Source organism: Leucopleurus acutus, assembly GCF_964270905.1.
Source record: "Leucopleurus acutus genome assembly, chromosome: 14".
Classification (NCBI taxonomy): domain Eukaryota; kingdom Metazoa; phylum Chordata; class Mammalia; order Artiodactyla; family Delphinidae; genus Leucopleurus; species Leucopleurus acutus.
The window spans coordinates 53566577-53585268 of record NC_139156.1 but is presented as its reverse complement, the minus strand read 5'-3'; the positions used below and the strand labels follow the sequence as shown (position 1 = coordinate 53585268).

The 18692-nt window shown below is 55.3% G+C and overlaps 1 protein-coding gene across 1 annotated transcript; it reads right to left on the bottom strand.

Annotated features, from left to right (window-relative positions):
* Positions 1 to 941: 941 nt before the first annotated feature.
* Positions 942 to 18385, bottom strand: MAT1A (methionine adenosyltransferase 1A). Its single transcript, XM_082854366.1, has 9 exons — positions 18049 to 18385; positions 14333 to 14410; positions 13371 to 13493; positions 10494 to 10606; positions 9995 to 10138; positions 5518 to 5736; positions 4188 to 4370; positions 3719 to 3852; positions 942 to 3049 (listed from the first exon to the last, which is right to left on the bottom strand). Exons 1-9 carry the CDS (start codon positions 18140 to 18142, stop codon positions 2947 to 2949), a joined length of 1191 nt encoding a protein of 396 aa, XP_082710492.1. The 5' UTR covers positions 18143 to 18385; the 3' UTR covers positions 942 to 2946.
* Between the last annotated feature and the right edge of the window lie 307 nt (positions 18386 to 18692).

Genomic DNA, 18692 nt, shown 5'->3' with positions numbered 1-18692 from the left:
CTAATTATTCAGCCTTTGATGCCTACAGAGCCATTCTTCTACCACCTTCCCTCCCGGGCACATATCCTAACACGGCTCACGTGCATATTTTTATGTATGTGTTCTCATGTGTATTATTTTCTAGGAAATGTAGTCATTGCACAGCCCAGGCAATAGCCTCTAGAGCACAGGTCTCCTCTCTCTGCCGCACTCCCAGGTCTGTCCTTCCTGGCGCCCTGGTCAGCCTGTCTTGCGCCGGGGTGTCACCAGAAACCTCTTTCCGCAGTCTCCCCCTCCTCCGGACGTTTCCCCAGAGCTGACCCCCTCCCCACCGCCTGCTCTGACCATGCCCCAGGACGACCTCTCCGGGGGCTCCTGCGGGGACAATCTCTCATCCAAACGATGGTCTGTTAACTCTCCTCACGAGACATGTGAAGGGAAACATGCACCCACTGAAGGCCTGGCTCGTCCCTCTGCCAACCAACCCCCTTCATTCACTCACCTCACTTCAGTCACTGAACCGGCTAACAAATACTGCACGAGCGCCCGCCTCGTGCCAGGCTTACTGCAGACAACACGCAGGGAGGGGCAGCAGAAGGAACCAGGTGAGGACAAGGGGCACAAATGCCAGATGATGGAGGGGTCACACTCTGAAGCCACCTGCCAGCCTGGTGCCCTCGGCCACACTCCCATCCCACTTCGGGCCTCAGGGTCTCCACGTGTGACGTGGGTTTGCTAGGAATGCCTACCTCTGGGCGGCGTGCTGCAGAATGAATACGGCGATGCAGTGATGCCGCAGGTGGTGGCATGAGATGCCTTAACCTGTGCTGGCTGGACCCCGCACGCACGGGATCGGAGGGACCCTGGCTGGCAAACCCTGAGGGCAGGACACCTGCTTCGCTGCGGGACGGGGATCAGGTAATGTTACTTGGAGGGGAGGTTTCTAGGGGGTTGCAGACAAAAACTAAGCATAGAGTAGTTGCTCCTTGTGTTTTTATTCACCGGTTTAGCAGGAACTATTAACAAATAGACTCTAGTTTCATATAAACAGTGTTGACCCAAAAAAACCTTGTTTCTCCAGCGGGTGGGGAAAGTATAAAATTCTGAATTTTCACTTCGAATATGGCCCAAGTTAGAGGAACTCAGCCACCTGCAAGGCTGAGCCTCCCTCTCCCGAAAGGAACTCAAGACTTCCTGGGTGACCTGGAGCCCTGAGAGAGACCTGAGCTTCCGTATCACACACACCAGCTCTAGGCTTTTATGGAGATCTGGGCTTCTTTCTCTGCCCTGAACAAGCTGCCTTTTCCCTGAGGGGAAGAGAAAGCCGAGGGTCTTCGTGCTTCAGGCCTGGAGCCCAGCTGCTGGCCGCCTGCCACCCAGATGAGGCTTCCCGGGCTGCGTCTCCCAGCCAGATCCAGCACCGTGTGCCCCAGAAAGAAGGCCAGTCCCCAGTGCTCTCCAGAAGCCCATGGAGGCCCCTACCTGAGCCTGTGGTCTGGGGAGCTGGGGAGAACGTAGAGGTGCAGCTGTCAGAGGCCCAGGCTGAGGAAGGGGGATGGGGGGAGTGGGTACCAGCCACAGATGGAAAGGCTGGGGAATGTGCAGCTTCCAAGACCCCGGTGCGCAAAGGAGCACCCAGGACCTCAGGGGTAGAGCTGCCCCCAGAGGCTGCCTGGTAAAGGCAGAAACCGCCTCTTGACATCCTGACTTATCTCCCATTAGGAGTCAAGCCCTGCCACTTTGAGTCACCATTTAACATTTGATATTCAGGCCTTAGGGCTGTCCTCTCTGGAAGTGGGGTCTGAGGGGCTCACCCACTGATCCTAACAGCAGTCAGACTGCAGGGGTTATAGAGGGGCCAGAGAGAGAGCGAGCCGTGGAGGACACAGGGTTCCACCCCCTGTTTAAGGGCCAAGCAGGAAGAACACGGCTCCTGCTCTAGGAAGCCCAATGGGACAGGACTGGCCTTGGACCCTTTCCCCAGGGGTACACAGGCCCAGCCCTGCATGTCCCTGAGTGGTCAGGGCTGGGATTATACCACTGCCTCTTAATTCCCAACTCCAGCCCAGCCCTGTGGGCCAGGATAGCCAGCGCACCCCGAACTGTCTTCTGAAATGAAAGAGGCAAAGGAAACACCCCTCTGGGTCTGTCCTGACTCTGCAGATCATGGCCCAGGGCTCACCAAGGGCTTAATCCCCTAATTCCCAGAGACCTCAAGTCTTCAGGACAGAGGTCACAGCCTCATCTCAATGCACTTGGTCATCGCTCAGACCTGTCTCTGGCATGAGATGGGGGCGCTGGCGGGGGGAGACACGGTGTATGGGCTCCCGCTCTCACATCTAGCCTTGTGAAAGCTACTTCGGCTTCCCCATCTATACATGCAGGTAACACAGGGGGTCACCTCACTGTGTTGCAGTGAAGAAGAAATGAGATCAGTGAGTAGCTCGGTCCCTTATACACTAGACGCTCTCACCCCTGCCACAAGCCCAGCCTGGGAGGGTCTCTGGAAGGCCTGGGCTCAGGACACTGACCGCACGGCCGCAGACGTGAGGGGCAGCCCCGGCACACCCAGGCCCACACGGAGCCCTGAGATCTGTGCCGTGTGCTGCCCTCGGCACACGCCAGGGAGGCAGGGGCTGGACAGCGTCCAGGCCGTGGCGGAAGGTGAGCGAGGGGGATTTCCTGCCGACACGGGTGGGATTTCCACTAAATTCGCATCGCCCTGGCCTGCGGGAGAGGCAGGGGAACCTCATGACTGTCCTCATGAGGAGATCTGAGCCCGGCACCAGGAGGCCCCCTCCTCCTGCTAAATCAGAGGGGCCTGGCTTTGCCAGGGAGGCGGCAGTGGGTGGGCAAGGCCCAGCCCGGGGTCCGGGAGATCTGAGAGTTGGGGTCCTAGAAAAGAGGAACATGGCTCTGTTCCACCCAGATGCCTCCACGGTGCGGCCAGGCCTGGTCCCACCAGCACTAAAACACAAGCTTTTTCGGAACTTCCCAGGGGAACTCGCTTCTTCCGAAATGGCCGTAGCACGCCGTCTTCTGGTAGATGGGCTTCTTCAAATCCAAGTCCCTGTGTGTTCAGCAGAAAAAAAGGTCATTTCTAATGGAAAAGGAGCAGAGTTTCTTCCTCTGAATTTGGGCACAGGAGCAATTAAGAGACGACGACAGTCTGTGGGGGTGGTGTTACCCACCCGAGAACAACTAACTCCCTCTAAGTGTTCTGTCTCCGCGATGCCACGTCTTACGAGGTGACTGCCACTGGTGCTTAGGAAACAGGCTGAGTTCAGGGACAGCCTGACTGATCACACAAATGCAGCAGGAACCAGGGATGTGAACTCTGGCCTACTCTCCACTCCACTCACTTGGCCCAGACCGACATCAACACCGCCAAGCTCCAGGCAGCAGGGGTGGCATCAGAAACGAGAGCAGGTGGGGCTGGACTTGCCGACTGAATTCCCAGCCAGCGGGCCTTGGGATTATTTTCCTAAGATCCCCCACCTGCTCAAAGATGGCCCCCCTGGGGTCAGGGTCTGCTGGGCCAGCAGGGACCCGACCCAGCCGCCTTCAACCTGAAAACCAGACATCCTGCATTTGGGGTTTGCACTGTGCTGGACCAAGAGCCGGAAGCCCCTCCTGCTTCTGGGAGGCTGAACATCCTTCCTTCTGCTTCCCTTTCCAGTGAGCTGAGCACTGGGTGAGGGAAGAGGGTCCTGCCCAACAGAGGGGGCGGTCCTTTTACCTGACGATGACGCCAGGCCGAAGGTCGAAGTTCTTGTTGACCACATCCAGCAGCTCTCTCTCTGTCTTCTGGGACGTTCCGTAGGTGAAGATGGAAATGGACAGTGGCTCGGCCACACCAATGGCATAGGACACCTTGAGAAGAGTCCAGGGTCAAGGACGGGCCCCTTGCAGAGACCCTGACATCCTCAGGGAGGGGATGCTGAAACCACACACACCCTGCCCAACACGTTCCCCCAGCCCCCCATCTGCCTAGAAATCCCTGCCATCTTCATGGTGGGCAGTTTCTGTACGTGCCCCGCTGCCTGACGACTTGTTTTCCCGCTCCCAGGTTTGCAGGGCACCGGCCACAGAGCCCAACACGACACACACAGAGTCGCATCCTCCGGCAAAGTGTGGGCCTTCCCCTAGGCCAGGGTGCCCTTACTCAGGGTAGACCTGGGGGTCCGAGCCGGGGGGCTCCGACCCACCTGCACAAGCACTCTCCGGCAGAGCCCCGCCTTCACCAGGGACTTGGCCACCCAGCGGGCAGCGTACGCGGCCGAGCGGTCGACCTTGGTGTAGTCCTTCCCGGAGAAGGCGCCCCCACCGTGCGCCCCCCAGCCGCCATAGGTGTCCACAATGATCTTACGGCCAGTGACTCCTGCATCCCCCTGTGGAGAGAAAGGAAGACACAGAGGGAGGATGTGGGAGGAGGGGGCGGCCAAAGCACTGCAGTGGCCGCTGGACCACAACTTGGAGGTGGTCCCCGAAGCTTCTGGGGGCACACGTTCCAAAGACCCCTTGGCTGGGAGTCAGCCAGAAACCCTGGGCTCTAATCCCAGTTCAATCACTGACTAGTCACAGAAGTCAGGTCACCTGTCAGAGCCTCGTCAGAAAGGGCAAAAGGTGGGCCAGCTGGGGTCACAGCCCGCTCGTAAAGCCTTTGTTTGTAGGAGTCGATCATAACGGAGAAATCCAAGTGCAGGAGGAAACCGCGCTGTGGCAAATACACCCCGGGCTGTGCCCCGGCTGGTGCCACCCGGCAAACGTTAAGTTGCCCGTTTCCTCAAGTGTCTGCTCTGTGCATCTCTGTCAACAAAGATGTTTGGGGGCAGGGGGGGATCTCTATGTTTCTCTGTTAAATGATGTGGGGGAAGTCTGCGTACTATACCATCCCCCCCTGCCCCGCTTAGAGATCCACCGTTCACAGCAGCATGCCGAGGCCCTGAGAAGTCCTGCAGGAAAACACAGTGAGCTGTGCCTTCCTTTCACCCTGGGTTTCTGCGCTACTTTGGCTAGAGCACCCAACCCAGGGACTCCGCTTTGCGACAACACGTCCACAGGGAGGTGCCCCGGCGGTGGTCAGCAGCCTCTCGGAGGGTCTAGGGCACTCTCCGACTGCTCACGCCGGCTGCACGGGAGAAAGGGACCCCCCACGTCCCCATCTAAAACACAGCCCCACCTTGGTGCCCACAAGAGCTGCAGGTCACGCGTGGCCGAGACCCAGGAAGCGCCACCCGGGCAAGCTCAGCGCCCATGATGGTGAGTTAGCCCCGGGCAGGGTCAGGCGGCAGCTGGACACGTGTGAGACGTCTCGAGCGGGAGGGCCAGGCAGCACTGAGGGGGAGCCTCCTGGGGACATGTCCCCATTCCTCCTGTACTCAAGGGCGCACAGCAGGCTTCACAGAACAAGCTGACTTCACATTCCGTCAGGGCCAGACCCACCTGGCCGAGCCACACAAAGCCAGCACCCTCCTGTGGCCTTCGCGCTCAGGGAGGTGAGCAACGGCAGGGCCTCACGCAGAGCCGGGGACGCACCTGGGGGCCTCCGATGACAAACCGCCCGCTGGGCTGCAGGTGGTAGATGGTGTCCTTGTCCAGGTACTGGGCCGGCACCACGGCCCTGATCACCTGCTCCTTCAGCGCCCTGCGCATGTCCTCCAGCGTGACGTCCTCGTTGTGCTGCACGGAGATGACGATGGTGTGGATGCGCACGGGGATGACCGCGCCGCGCTCCTGCGTGTACTGCACTGTCACCTGGCGGGGGGCAGGGAGGGAGGCAACGTCGTGAGGCCCTGCCCTGAGCTGAGGACACGCTGCTGCCAGGCGCAGGTGCCCAGGAGGCAGGCAGGGCTCCCAGGAGCCAGAGGGACCCCCTGTCCCCAAAGGGCCTTCAGGCAAGTTCATCTGACACACTCTTAAACTGGATAACTGCCTGGCGCTGTGAGATGACTGGGCGCGAGGCACAAGCTATTCCCACCTGTGACCACAATCAGTGCCACTTGGAGACTCGGGTGTCACAGAGTTTCCGCTCTGTGACCCACTAGACTCCACTCCTCCTACCTCAGAGGGCTCTGGGTGCCAGAAAATGTCCCTCTGCCAAAGCCCTGTCTTGACCCTCCGTGGCCCAGGCCCAAGACACCCCGGCTCCCACCAAGGAACACAGGAGTCCACAGGCCACACGCCCACTGCCCCAGCCCCCTCGGTGGAGGAGCTCTGGAAGCATATGGGGCCAGAGGCCTTGCCTGCTGGAGGGACAGGGTGACAGGGACTCGAGCCAGGAGGACTGAAGTGGAGGGAGCAGCAAGCTCTGGGTCACCAGCCTCTGTGTGTCTGCACAAAAGCAAGGAAAGCAGAGCGCGTGGAGGGAAGGATCCTGCCTGCAGCTCCCGCGCAGGGCAGGCCACAGGGACAGAGCGGGGGTTCACTCCCTCCAGCGTGGGTCAGTTCTGTGCCCACTCTATGTATTACCGATGAATATTTAAACCATCCCAGCAAGATCGGCATTACTGTCTCCACTTTACAAATGAGGAAGACCAGGCTCTGAGAAGTGAAACAACTTCCCTGAAGTCACACGCCAGTCGGTGAAAAGCCCAGGAGCCAACACTGCTCTGCCTGCCCCCAACGCTGTGTCCCGCCCAGAGCAGCACAGAGAAAATGCCTCCGCACTCTGTCCTCTACCGACACATCAGGAGGGCGCGAGAGCCCGACATCACAGCCTGATCTGTCCGGTGACGAAGGAGAGCAGCCTGGGCACCCTGGGCTTACAGAGCGAGAGGGAAAGGGATGGTGAGGATGGCAGATGAGGCTGGGAAAAGAAAAGAGAAGCCAGCAAAACACACTCAGCCAGACCGAGTGTGTACCGTACGCGACAAGCCATGCCACAAGCTGTGAGAAGCTGTCACCAGCCCCACTTTAAAGACAAGAAAGCTGAGCTTCCAGAACATAAACACTAGAGCTCAAGATCGCACAGCCAGCAGAGGTGGGCTGTGACCGTGCGCCGTGCGGCCCGGTGCCTGCAGCTCTGCCCAGCACAAGGTCGTCACCCAAGACCCTCAAGGCTGGAGCCACAGGCCCCGTCACTACCCGAGGCAGCATGGACCCACAAGGGCAGTGCCCAGAGGGGCTGTGCGCCTGCAGGAGTGCAGCTATGCTGCATGGTCTGGCAGGGACACTGGCCGGCAGGCACATGACTGCTCCCCACCCCAAGGGCCTTGACAGGACCACAGGGCAGCAAACAGTGGCCCCTGGGGCTATGCCTGAGGCGAGGTCCCGGCCTGCCCAAAGGCCCCTCAGATATCCATCAAACATGGGATGTGTATCAAACTCTACTCTATGTCCTGCCTGGTCCAAAGAGCCAAAGGGTGGGATCCAGAAGAAGGAAGGGAAAGAGCCCTGACCCCACGATGCCTGATCCTAAGTGAGATGGGCAGACGCACACCGCCTGTGCTCTGAGAGTGCTCTGGGCTGCGTGCACACAGGGCCCTGTGAGAGGGAGCTGGAGTTGGGGGCTTGGCGGGCTCCAGAGGGGAGGCCCTGTGGCGGCTCTGGGACCAGACCTGCTGCACCTGGCCTCAGGAGAAGGCTCCTATCCTGCGCAGCTGCTGAGGCCCATCTCCACTGCTACCGACTCCCCTGCCCTGCCACAAACCCCAAGCAGAGCTGTGGCAGAGCAAAGGGCCCCAAGCATCACTCTTATCTCATCACGTCAGCAAGATGTGGGGAAAAGTACACCGTGGAAAACACAACTCTGGCCAGGTACAAAAACAGCCATCCGTGCTGCCACTCAATTCTCAGTATCAGCAGCAAGAATTTGCTCAGGTGGAAAGGTTCCTCCTGTTCACAGTCGACACTCTGGGTAGATGATGAAAATCCTTTACCAGTAAGGTATAGAGGAGAAGGCCCAGACATTGTTCCTGGCAGGGTGCCCGTCCCAGTGCAGCAGCCGCGTGGAGGCCGGCCGAGGGCCTCAGGGAGAGGCTCTGTCAGCAGACCCCCGCACCCTCTCTGATGCCCGCTGGCTGCGGCAGGGGAGTGAGGCCGACTGGTATCCAAAGTAGCATTTGTAAGAGAATTCAGTGTCTCCTTGCAAGAAGGGAAAGCCTGGAAGAGCCCATCCTCCCCTCCCTCCCTCACTGCCTTCTGAACTCAGAAACGTTCTATTACTAAGCAAATACAGGAGGCCTTTCCTATTTCAGCGGGTCCAGTAGGTGGACCCTCCAGTCCTTACCCTCAGGCGGGGAGAAGGAAAACCGAGTCACCCCACTTACTTCCTCCCATCCCTGTTCTAGGATTTCCTTTTCTGTGAATCTCCAACCTGCTTCCCATCACAGCACAGCTCTGCCACAGGACGGGGAGGGCTCTTTTCTTTCGGTACCATCACAATCTACATGTTTTAGCTCTCCTGCCCACAACCTCAAAGAACACCTGAGGGATGCTCATGGTTCCACTTCTCACCTTGGGGGTCATGTGGATAACACCAGAAGTCAAAGGGTGGGTTTCTTTTAGGCCACAGAGGTACTCCCTTGCCCCAGGTACAGCCGATATGCAACTTCTGCCTTGTGTGGCCTTACACTTGCGGTGAGAAGGATGCGCCTCTGTGAAGCTGGAGGAACGGGACAGAGTCGCGTGCACCGCGCTGAGCTATAAAACCACGTGAGCCAAATTCCAAGTGCGGGGTCAAGAGGAGGTCCCACCTGAGGGCGGCCAGAGAAGACCACGAGGAGGTGGGAACCACTCTGGCCACTGACGGACAGGTGGGGGCCGGAGAAAGCTTCCAAGGAAGGCGAAGTGTGGGAGCGCAGGTGCAAAGCACCGAGAAAAAAGGGGAGCATGAGTGAAAGGATATGGTTTAAGCAAAGACTGGGGGTGGGGACAGAAGCAGGTAAAGCTGGAAGACCATACAAGGCGTTAAATACCAGAATAACGAGTAGGAAGGAGGCAGAAAGTTGTAGACAATTCTGAGCAGATACAAGGAAATTAAAAGTGAAGCCCAAAGGGAATTAACTGAAGTTTCCAGGCAGGGAGAATCTTTGGGAGGACACAGCACTGTTCCTGGGCCTGGCCTGGGAAAAGGGGCTGGAGCGGACGGGATGCACTAGAGGGAAAACGGGAGCCCAGGTAGAGTGGAGACAGACAGGGCCGGGAAAAGGTGGGCTCCATCGCACTCCTTCAGCTGAGGAGAGCTCCCAGGGCCCGGGTGTTTGCTGGGTGAATGAGAAATGGGGCTGGTGATTCAGTTAGACCTGCAGGGGGAAGATCTGGAAGCGGAGCGTGCAGAGGTGAAGGCTGGATTCACAAGCGTGGGCAGGAGGAAAGAGCGTGGAAGAGGAAGTGCCAAGACCCCACTGGAGTGTGGAAGAGGAGCTGGGGAAGGAAGCCTTGAGGAGAGGGGCCATCGGGGCCGTCAGGGTGCGGGGAGAGGAGGCGGACAGGAGGCCTCTGCGTGTGCCAACACGTGCATCACCACCGGCCTTCAAACAATACAGACGTCGGTGCGGATTTCTTCACTGCAGGGAGCACAGGGGTCAGGGCGGCTTTGCCACAGACAGTCAGAATCGGCAAAGCCTTTTTATGAGAAACAAAGCGAAAGGGTCACAGCGAGCTGCAGACAGTACTTGTTCACGGCGTGTTCAAGGTTTGCTCAAGACGTGGAGACCTGATAGGCAGCGACCGAAAGTCTGAAACCTGTTACAGAGGAGGTTTGTGGCAGGAATTGGGGAATCATATTACTAGAGTCAACTTATGCTAAGAAAGCCCCCGCACTAAAAACCTAGAACTGCTCTTTTCATTTTTCTGTGTCTTCTGAAATTTTTCATAATAAAGTGTTGGGGGCAGGGGAGAAAAGATCTGGAGCTGAAGATTTTTGAAACAAATAGTTCTTTTCAGAATAAACAATTCTTTGAATGCCCAGACGGAACATTTGGATCTAACAACGATCAGAATCAAGAGGAAGGGGGGTGGTGTTTGAGGCACGCGTCTGGAGCCCCACAGGGGGCGGAGGGCAGGGGCTCACCTGCGTCTTGGAGTCAGGCCGCAGCCAAGGGAGCTGCCCCGAGCGCCGCAGTTCCGCCATGCGGGCGTTGAGTCTGTGCGCCAGGATGATGGTGAGGGGCATGCACTCCTCCGTCTCGTCTGTGGCGTAGCCGAACATCAGGCCCTGCAGCAGACACCTGCTTCAGACCACAGGCAACAACCCTCCTCAAATCTAAAGCCCCACTGGCCCTCCATCCTCGCGGGTATGTAACTTTAGCACTGGGCACTTGTGGAGGGGAAGACGTGGTCCTCGAACTCAACACTCTAGAAGGGGAGACAAGCCCACACCAGGTGTCCCCAACCCTCCCTGCCCTCAAGTCGCTACCCTGAAGAAGGGGTGACTCACTCCAGGCATGGGGACGGGGGTCTACCCCATAGTGCATTCAGTCCATTACGCATGAACTTCCCCGGCTAGCCCCTCACACAGAGCACACTGCACTACCGTCCTGACGCAGGGCCAACGCTCAGCGTTTAGTGACCTGATCTCCGGCACCGACATCCTCTTCGTTTCTGTCCAGATGGACACACTGGGCAATATCCGGGGACTGCTGCTCCAAAGCCACCAGCACGTTGCAGGTCTTGAAGTCAAAGCCTAGGCACAAGGAGAGCAGGCCTGAGCAGAGGGAGGCTGGAGCTCCTGGGGGACTGCTCGGCACACAACAGGGCATTTAGCGGCGTGGGTGGTCTCTCTACCATCCGTCTGGGCCCAGAGCTGAGGCCCAGGACGTGGAACATCAGTATCCTTCCCATCCTATCACGTGCAACTCTTCAGCCAAAAAAAATCCTCCACAGAGTATTAAATTACACCTCGATTAAAAATATATATCCTACACAGAGCGGCAGTATGAAGACCGAATAGCAGCTACAGCTGCCCTGGCTGAAGGGCAGGTGGGTGACTCACGGCCCTGCCCCCTTTGCCTCTCCCAGAGGCACCTCCCAGGACCCAGGTGGAAAATCACTGCACTGAATGAACATCAAGGGCCCTTTCAAAAGCCCAGGCACACGCCAAACCCAAGCATCAAATATACTGAACAATACGGTACATGTGAACCATCCAGAGACACTCCCGGAGCCAGAGTCCCCTGAGCCCGAGACGGGCCCGCGGCCTGGAGCAAAATGGAAAAACCACACCTCTGGAGGCCGAGGCCCCTTCAGGCCATCCCCAAAGCTCAAACACAGAGATGGAGGCCAGTCCCGCGCAGGTGGGCACAGCGGGCTGGGGCCTGGGACGTGGAGTCCTGGGTAGCAGCAGCCCAGGCCAAGGAGCCCTGCGAGGGAGCCGCCGGGCAGACAGCACAACCTCTCCGACACTGGTCCTCACTGGGCTCAGCTACAGGACGGACACAAATGAGGAGCTAAAACGCACAGAGGCCTCACCACAGGGACACGTATCAGTGACGAGATGACTGTCACCCTCTTTCCAGTCTGTCCTCCTACCCATGTGGCCAGAATGGGCTTATTAAAACAAAAAAGCCTAGGTTCGATCTATCGTTTATGCTCATGCTTCAAGTGGGGACCTGCCGCCAAAGGAAGTAAACCGGAAACCGCTCAGCTCCAGCCAGGCCTTCCGGGCTGAGAGCTCTCAGCCCACGGGATCTCGGGCTTAGCCTTAAACACAACCTCCTCTGCCACCTCCACTAGGGCTCTCTGCCTAGAATGCTCCTCCTCTGCCTCCCATCCCCCTCCACAAGTCCATCTAGCTCTCTGAAAACGTCCTTGGACGGTCCCCCCCGCAGCTCTTCACTGCACACTCTGCCTCCGACTGGCCGCCAGGCACCCTGTACTGTATCACTAATGCCAGGCAGTGCCCCCGCTCAGGAGCCATCAGGCCACCTCTGTCCTCTGCAGCCCCTGTTCGCAGTGCACGTTTCTGAATGCACAAACCAAGGAACAACCTTTAGGGAACAATCTTTAGCTGCCGAGGACTCACCTCCTCACTCCGGGTCTAAATAATAAATCTTCTTAGAGCTGAAAATTAAAGGCTCCAAGTGACTCAGGAGAACAGAGTTCAGGGGACTAAGGGGAGAGGAGGAGGGCTTGGAAGGGGCAGGGGGAGCCACTAGCCTAGGGCCTTGTGGCTGCAGGCCAGCCCGCAGCCTGCTGGCCGCTTGGTGCAGGCGCACTGACAGGCACAGGTGGGCGCGCTCCCACTCCTCCCTTTCCGGGGGACGTTGTACCTCTGGGAAACGTTCCTGCTGCCTAACGCGGAGCAAGGTTCGCTCTTGAACAAGGTCTAAGTGTACATAAACAAGTCGGCTCTTCCTGGTAGAACAGGGCGAAGGCTCTGCGTGGTAACGTGTCAGGAGGCTGCTGCTCTGGGACGACGCGTCTCCTCCGCGGACACCCCACATGCTGGCTGGGAGAACCGACCTGTACTCACTGGTTTCCTCCCAGCGATTCTTGATATACCCCCAAAACTTTCGTGTGCTCAAGCGAGTCCTCTGAGCGAGCCAGAAGGTGGCTGCACTGAGCTTCTGTGTGTCCGCGCCCTCACGCAGAGAGCGCCTCTCTCATTATGGAGATGCGTGCACGTCACCCCAGCCTGCCCTGACCCACAAAGATGCCACACATCAGCCCAAACATAAGTACAACGTAGTGTACACTGGCCCTAGCATCTGGCCCTCGCACCCTGTCTTTTCACGCCCTCCAGGCTGGGCCCCTTCCCAGCCTGCCCGGTCCCCGGTGTGGGAGTCTGCTTCAGGGCCCTCAGTTCTCTCCAGCTCTCACCCCCACCCCATCACAGAGCTCTTCCTCAGCTCCCGCCAGGGCCTGGGCCCCTTCGCTGGGTCGTAGGCTCCCACACTGCCTGGCACTGGAGCTACCCTGGGCCAGCCTGTCTCCTCTGCCTGCTTTCGGCACCCGTTCTGGACTGAGTCACCTTCTTCTTTGTCTATGTGGGGAAGCAGCATAACTTGGTAGAAAGTGCAGGAGTCCCAACCGGGGGGCGGGGGGCAGCCACTTACTGATCGTGTCACCTTACACAAGTTACCGACATATGGAAGCTTCAACTTCCTCATCTGCATGAGGAGCAGAGCAGAGCTCCTTGAACAGTTAGGTAGGAAGACGCACACAGAGACCAGCCCCAGAGCCCGGCAGAGAACACGGCCCCAGCAGAGGGCAGCTCCTTGTACTGGGAGCTTCCTCCTCTTCCAAGATGGCAGGACCATAAACAAGACCAGAGGCAGCCATGGCTGGACAGAGGCTGATCCCCCTGGGCTGCCACACTGTTGTGCCAGAGGCTGGGAGCCCTGGACCCTGGCAGGCAGGCCTAGGAGCCTTCTTCCCCTGGGAGGTATCTGCTCTTCCAGGAGATGGAGAGCCTCAGGTGGGACTCAGCCCTGGGGCCCTGGCCTCACCCTTGGCCGAGTCGTCGTAGCCGATGTGCTTGATGGTGTCCCGTACCACCCGCTGGTAGTCCACCATGGCCATGGAGGTGATCTCCCCGCACAGCAGCACCATGCCCGTCTTACACACCGTCTCTGAAGGGAAGGAGACATGTTAGTGGCCATGTGCTGGCGAAGGGGGCTCCACACCTGGACCTCTCACAGTGCTGAGACAGAGACACGCAAGGAGCCGCACAAGGAATGGACTCCAGAAGGAAAACTCATGACGCTAATAAGGAGAGTGCATCCCGGCACAAGTGCTGACCGTCTTCACAGGCCACCCGGAGAACTGCGGCTCGCAGAGAACTGGTCACACCCGAGTTTTCATACCTCACACTTACTGTCGCACACTTGCCTGACCCTGAACTACTTATTCAGCCTCAGCTGTTGGATGAAGATGATCATAAGACTGCTTTGTGGATTAGAATGAGACACTGGCTGCGTGCGGTCATAGAGAATGCAGAATGCAGCCAACATACGTGAGGCCTCTCCCGCCCCCTTATTGCTAAAACTCCACTGCAGGCTTTAGGCATGGGGTCCTGAGCAGAGAATCAAGGCAGGTTATTTGTAAAGATGTCAGGGTGAAGTCCACCCTCAGAGGGGCACGGGTCCCTACAGTGCTCATTCTGGGGGCTAGGGTGGCCCTGGAGAGGGAAGGGCGGGTCTGTACAGCAAAAAGGACAGGGTGCTGACCGTGAGGAGATTGGGGCTCTGATCTCCACGCCGGGACCCCTACCCCATGACCTTGGCCAAGGCCCTGATTAAGCTGCACCCAAGATCTCCTCAGTAAAGTGAGGGGGCTAGACCTACCACCCCTGGAGCCCTCCAGGCTCTGAAGCCCCCGGCTCTCTGCTGTGCTGAAGACTTCAACACAGGCAAAGGTTTCAAGCTCAGCCCACTCAGGTCTCCAGCAGGAGGGATTAGGCGTTTCTTACCGCAGGCCACCTTGGCACTGGGGTCCTGCTTGAGGTGCGCATCCAGCACTGCATCGCTGATCTGGTCACAGATCTTATCTGGAAGAGAATGAACATGTGTAAGAATCACAGGAATATTAAGCCTAGCAAACTGAAATGTTAAAATAATTAGATACTTCGTCAGTTTACATATCGAATCTACCTAAGAGGACACTTTTTAAATATAAGAAATTATAAATTTTTTGGAATTTTAATTTCTTCCCATTTCTGCCTTAATATTGGATGATGTATATTATATAAAGTCATAAAATTCCCTAAAAAGAGAAATATATTCCAAAACCAGTTACAAGAGCCTAAAGCAATTCACACACACACACACGCATATTCTTCTAAAAAGTATCTCATCCCTCAGCATATTCCCTTTAATTCTAACATCTAGAAAAGTCCTAGAAACAGAAGTTAAAATACTAACTGATGACATCAGTAAGATTAGGTGCCAAGAGGCGGACTAGGATGGGACAGACACATGGTCCCGCTGGTCCCGCAAGATGCAGTGCGCTGTGTAGAAAATACCACACCCGGTTCTGGGACTACACCTGTAAGAATCGCGTAAGAGAACCTCTGCACATTACTGCCACTGCTGTTTTGCAGAATACTTCCACAAGCAGCTCTCAGATCCTTCCCGCCATCACTCAGCCTCCTGAAAGCCGGATATCCTCACAGCTGGGTTTGACCTCCTCAATCAAGGTGGGATTGACAAAGAGTCCAACATGAACTGGCATTTCATCTTATTCTACGATTTGCCTTAAAGACTCCCCATGGCCTGGGGCTTCCCTGGTGGCGCAGTGGTTAAGAATCCGCCTGCCAATGCAGGGGACACGGGTTCGAGCCCTGGCCCGGGAAGATCCCACATGCCGCGGAGCAACTAAGCCCGTGCGTCACAACCACTGAGCCTGCGCTCTAGACCCCGCGAGCCACAACGACTGAAGACCATGTGCCTAGAGCCCGTGCTCTGCAACAAGAGAAGCCACAACAATGAGAAGCCCGCGCAACGCAACGAAGAGTAGCCCCCGCTCGCCGCAACTAGAGAAAGCCTGCATGTAGCAACAAACACCCAACACAGCCAAAAATAAAACAAGTAAATCAATAAATTTTTTAAAAAAGACTCCCCATGGTCGAGTGTGTAGACACTGTGGAAAAATCCACTCTTGCTTTGGCGTTATGTTCACAAATTCAGAAAAAAAAGTGACATCTATTTACACATATTACATCTCGTTTAGTGTTCAAAAATACCCATAGAGTCTGCTCTTAGTAAATTAATAAGTTTTTTTCCAGCTTTATTTGGGTATAATTGGTATATAAAAATCTGCATATAATTAATGTATGTAATTTGCTAAGCTTGGTCACATGTACATACTTGTATTACCATCACCACCATCAGGGTTTAATAAACATCCGTCACCTCCAAAATCTCCTTGTGTCCCTCCTGTCGTTTTTTAAGTTTTTAAATTAAGAACGCAGGTCCAGAATCAAGCATTTCTGCTTTTGAAAGTGCCTATTAAGTTCTGTAGTTAAAATGTTAGTTAATCTGAAGGTGAATTCTCTAATCTCTCCTTCAGAAACTGCTACTAAACATATATTTGAGTTTTTCTATCTTCCTGCAGATCCTGGTCATAAATCTAGGTTTGCCTGAGTCCATGCCTCTGCAACCCCCTACCAATCATGGCCTCCTGCTGCCCAAATGTCCACTTTAGACCCAGCCATCAGGCCTCCTAGGAGCCACTCACACAACGACCACGGATGACTCTGCTCGTTTAGACGACACAGGTCACATGTTTCCAGTGCACACAGGGAAATAGGATAAGGGATATTAGGGATAAAGCTGGAGTTGAGCAAGGGTATTAAGACAGCTTCACAGACTAAGATAATGCCTTAGGAGGTCCTTTCTGAACTCTTTCTTGAGGCTTTCGAAATTTCTATCAATATCACTTAGTAGTCTTAAGACAGCCAATAGTTGGTTTTCTTGGAAGTTGAAAAAGAAGCATTAATTTTATCTTTCTGATGGAGAGGAATTCAGCACTGGAATGACAAGCAGAAAGCCACCAAGGAAACTGTCTTAACATGAATGGCTAATTTATAGTGGCAAGCGCAAGGAGAATCAGACAAATTGAAGGGCTGCCATTAAGTAGACAGAACAGCCAACTGATTGGCTGGAATTTTCATTCTCTGTCCATTGAGCACATTGTTGTGTGTACAATGGGACCACTGGCCACTGCGTGACAAAGCACCCACTTCCGCCGCATGGAGCAAATCCTATCTATGGCCATCTCCTAACCTGTATATGGCTTTCATACGTACGTCATGGAGCTGTCCAGAATATGTTAGACATAGCAATGGATCTGAGATTATGAGTACAGTAAACCTAGAAACTTCATAAAGTCATGCAGAATTAAAGATGCTATTTACATTGAATTGAGCTAAGTCACATACAAAACTCAGTTTAAGCCAAGATTTCTCAATGGCAATACTGACCTTTGGGGCTGGAAAATTTCTTCTTTGTGGGGGATGGTCTTGTGCACGCAGGGTGTTTAGAAGCACACCTGGCCTCTCTCCACTAAATGCCAGTCTCACCCCACGCCCACCCCGCCCCCCGACAGCTGTGACAGCCAAAACGTTCCAGACACCACAAAATGCCCTTGCGGGAAAAGGGCACACCCTCCCCAGCTGAGAACCAGCGGCTGAAGCATATGGAAGGAGCAGCGCGCTGAGGTATCTAAAGCTGGGCTACGAGGTATGAAAGTTAAAGCTCTTTGAGAAAGAACAAGGATGAGGAAGATGAAAAAAAGTTAGACCTGGTGATGATTAGTGACCAAGAACTTCAAATACTCCAGCGAATTGTGAAGAGGTGCTTAAATACATAAATCAGCGTGTCTGGCCCCCAAGGTTCTCCTAGACCAGTGGTTCTGAAAGCGTGGCTCCCTCATCAGCAGCATCATCATCGCCTGGGAACTTCTTAAGAATGCAAATTCTTGAGCTTCACCCAAGATCTACTAAAACAGAAACTCTGGGGGTGGAGCCCAGTACGTTGTGTTCTAACAAGCCCGTGGGGTGACGCTGATGCGCCCTGAAGCCTGGGAACCACTGTCCCAGAAAGTTGAGGCTCCCACTGTGGTCTTCACGGAAGCCTCTCTCGTTTCCCCACATCACAGTCCTCCTACCTTTCAGAGACCCAATAAAATGCTGGAATTTTCTTCCAGAGATCCGTCTCAGCCCCTGTTTAGAACGCACTGCCGTTCACTTCTAAACTGCACATGCTTTCCATGCAAAACTTAGCGACCCGTGGTCTTGCTTGCGGGAACGTTCTCTGTTGACTTAAGCTGCTCATTGATAATAAAGCTTTACTCAAAAAAAAGAATCTCTCTATATAGAGTTAATACCTGATGATACATTTTACACACATGTTTATCCAACCAGCCGTGTGTTCTCCGTCGCAGTCCCGCTGTGAGGAGATGCTGGTGGTGGGCTGCGGCACAGATCCTCGGCTTCGTTAACTTACAATCTATTATTTGCATAACAAGTGACTGTTTTACAAGACTGCAAACTAACAGAATAAAAAATTACTGCATATTGTTCTTGCCAAGATCCCTTACAGTTACTGACCCACACCGTTTTCCAGGCCTTCAGTAACAGCGACCCCCCCGGTACAGGTCACCATCCAACCAGGACCACCTACTCACCCGGGTGCCCCTCTCCTACAGATTCCGAGGTGAACATGAAGGCCCCTTCCTCGCTTAGAGAATGGTCACACAAGCCATCCACCGGTCCATTCATCTCTTCAAACTGTCCACTCGGCTTCTTCAAGGTAACAATTTTAATGCTGGGACTTGGCCTGAGGGTTCTGTTTGTTTGTTTCCTTCTTTAAACCCAACAGGCTCGTCTCCGCAGAGCCACAGGGCTCACTTCTGCCTAAGTGCCTGCAAGCGCACGTGAGAGTAAAGGTGCGGAGGGATGAGAAGGGAGGGACTGGAGAAGGATGTGTCACTCCCTCCAACTGGCCAGAGCTTGCTCCTGAGTGACTCCTATATATGGAAAAGTGAAAGTGCCTGAATAATCATGTGAGAAAATTGGAGGAGTCCACTTCCGGGGTGTGTGTGTGTGTGTGTCTTCTCACCTTGAGGAATTTCAGCCCTTAGCTCTCATCTCCCAAGTCCTAAGCATGTGGCCAATGTATGGCAAAGAAGGTTGTACAGATTCTGCATAAGTGAAGCTCCTCTGGGACTCTGCTTTAGCTCTGCAGCTCATCTCCTCAGTGCACCAAGGTTAACATCCCACGTTGGAGGCGGGGGTCTGTGGTTACTCAGGGATACAAATAAATAGGAAG

Bases quoted from the DNA above. Each gene is read 5' to 3' on its own strand.
- MAT1A (XM_082854366.1), bottom strand. From the start codon at position 18,142: ATGAATGGACCGGTGGATGGCTTGTGTGACCATTCTCTAAGCGAGGAA. The intron at 10,607-13,370 runs GTGAGGCCAGGG...CCTTGTGCCTAG, and splicing joins CTACGACGACTCGGCCAAGG to GCTTTGACTTCAAGACCTGC. The intron at 3,050-3,718 runs GTAAAAGGACCG...CTGAACACACAG, and splicing joins CGGCCTGGCGTCATCGTCAG to GGACTTGGATTTGAAGAAGC.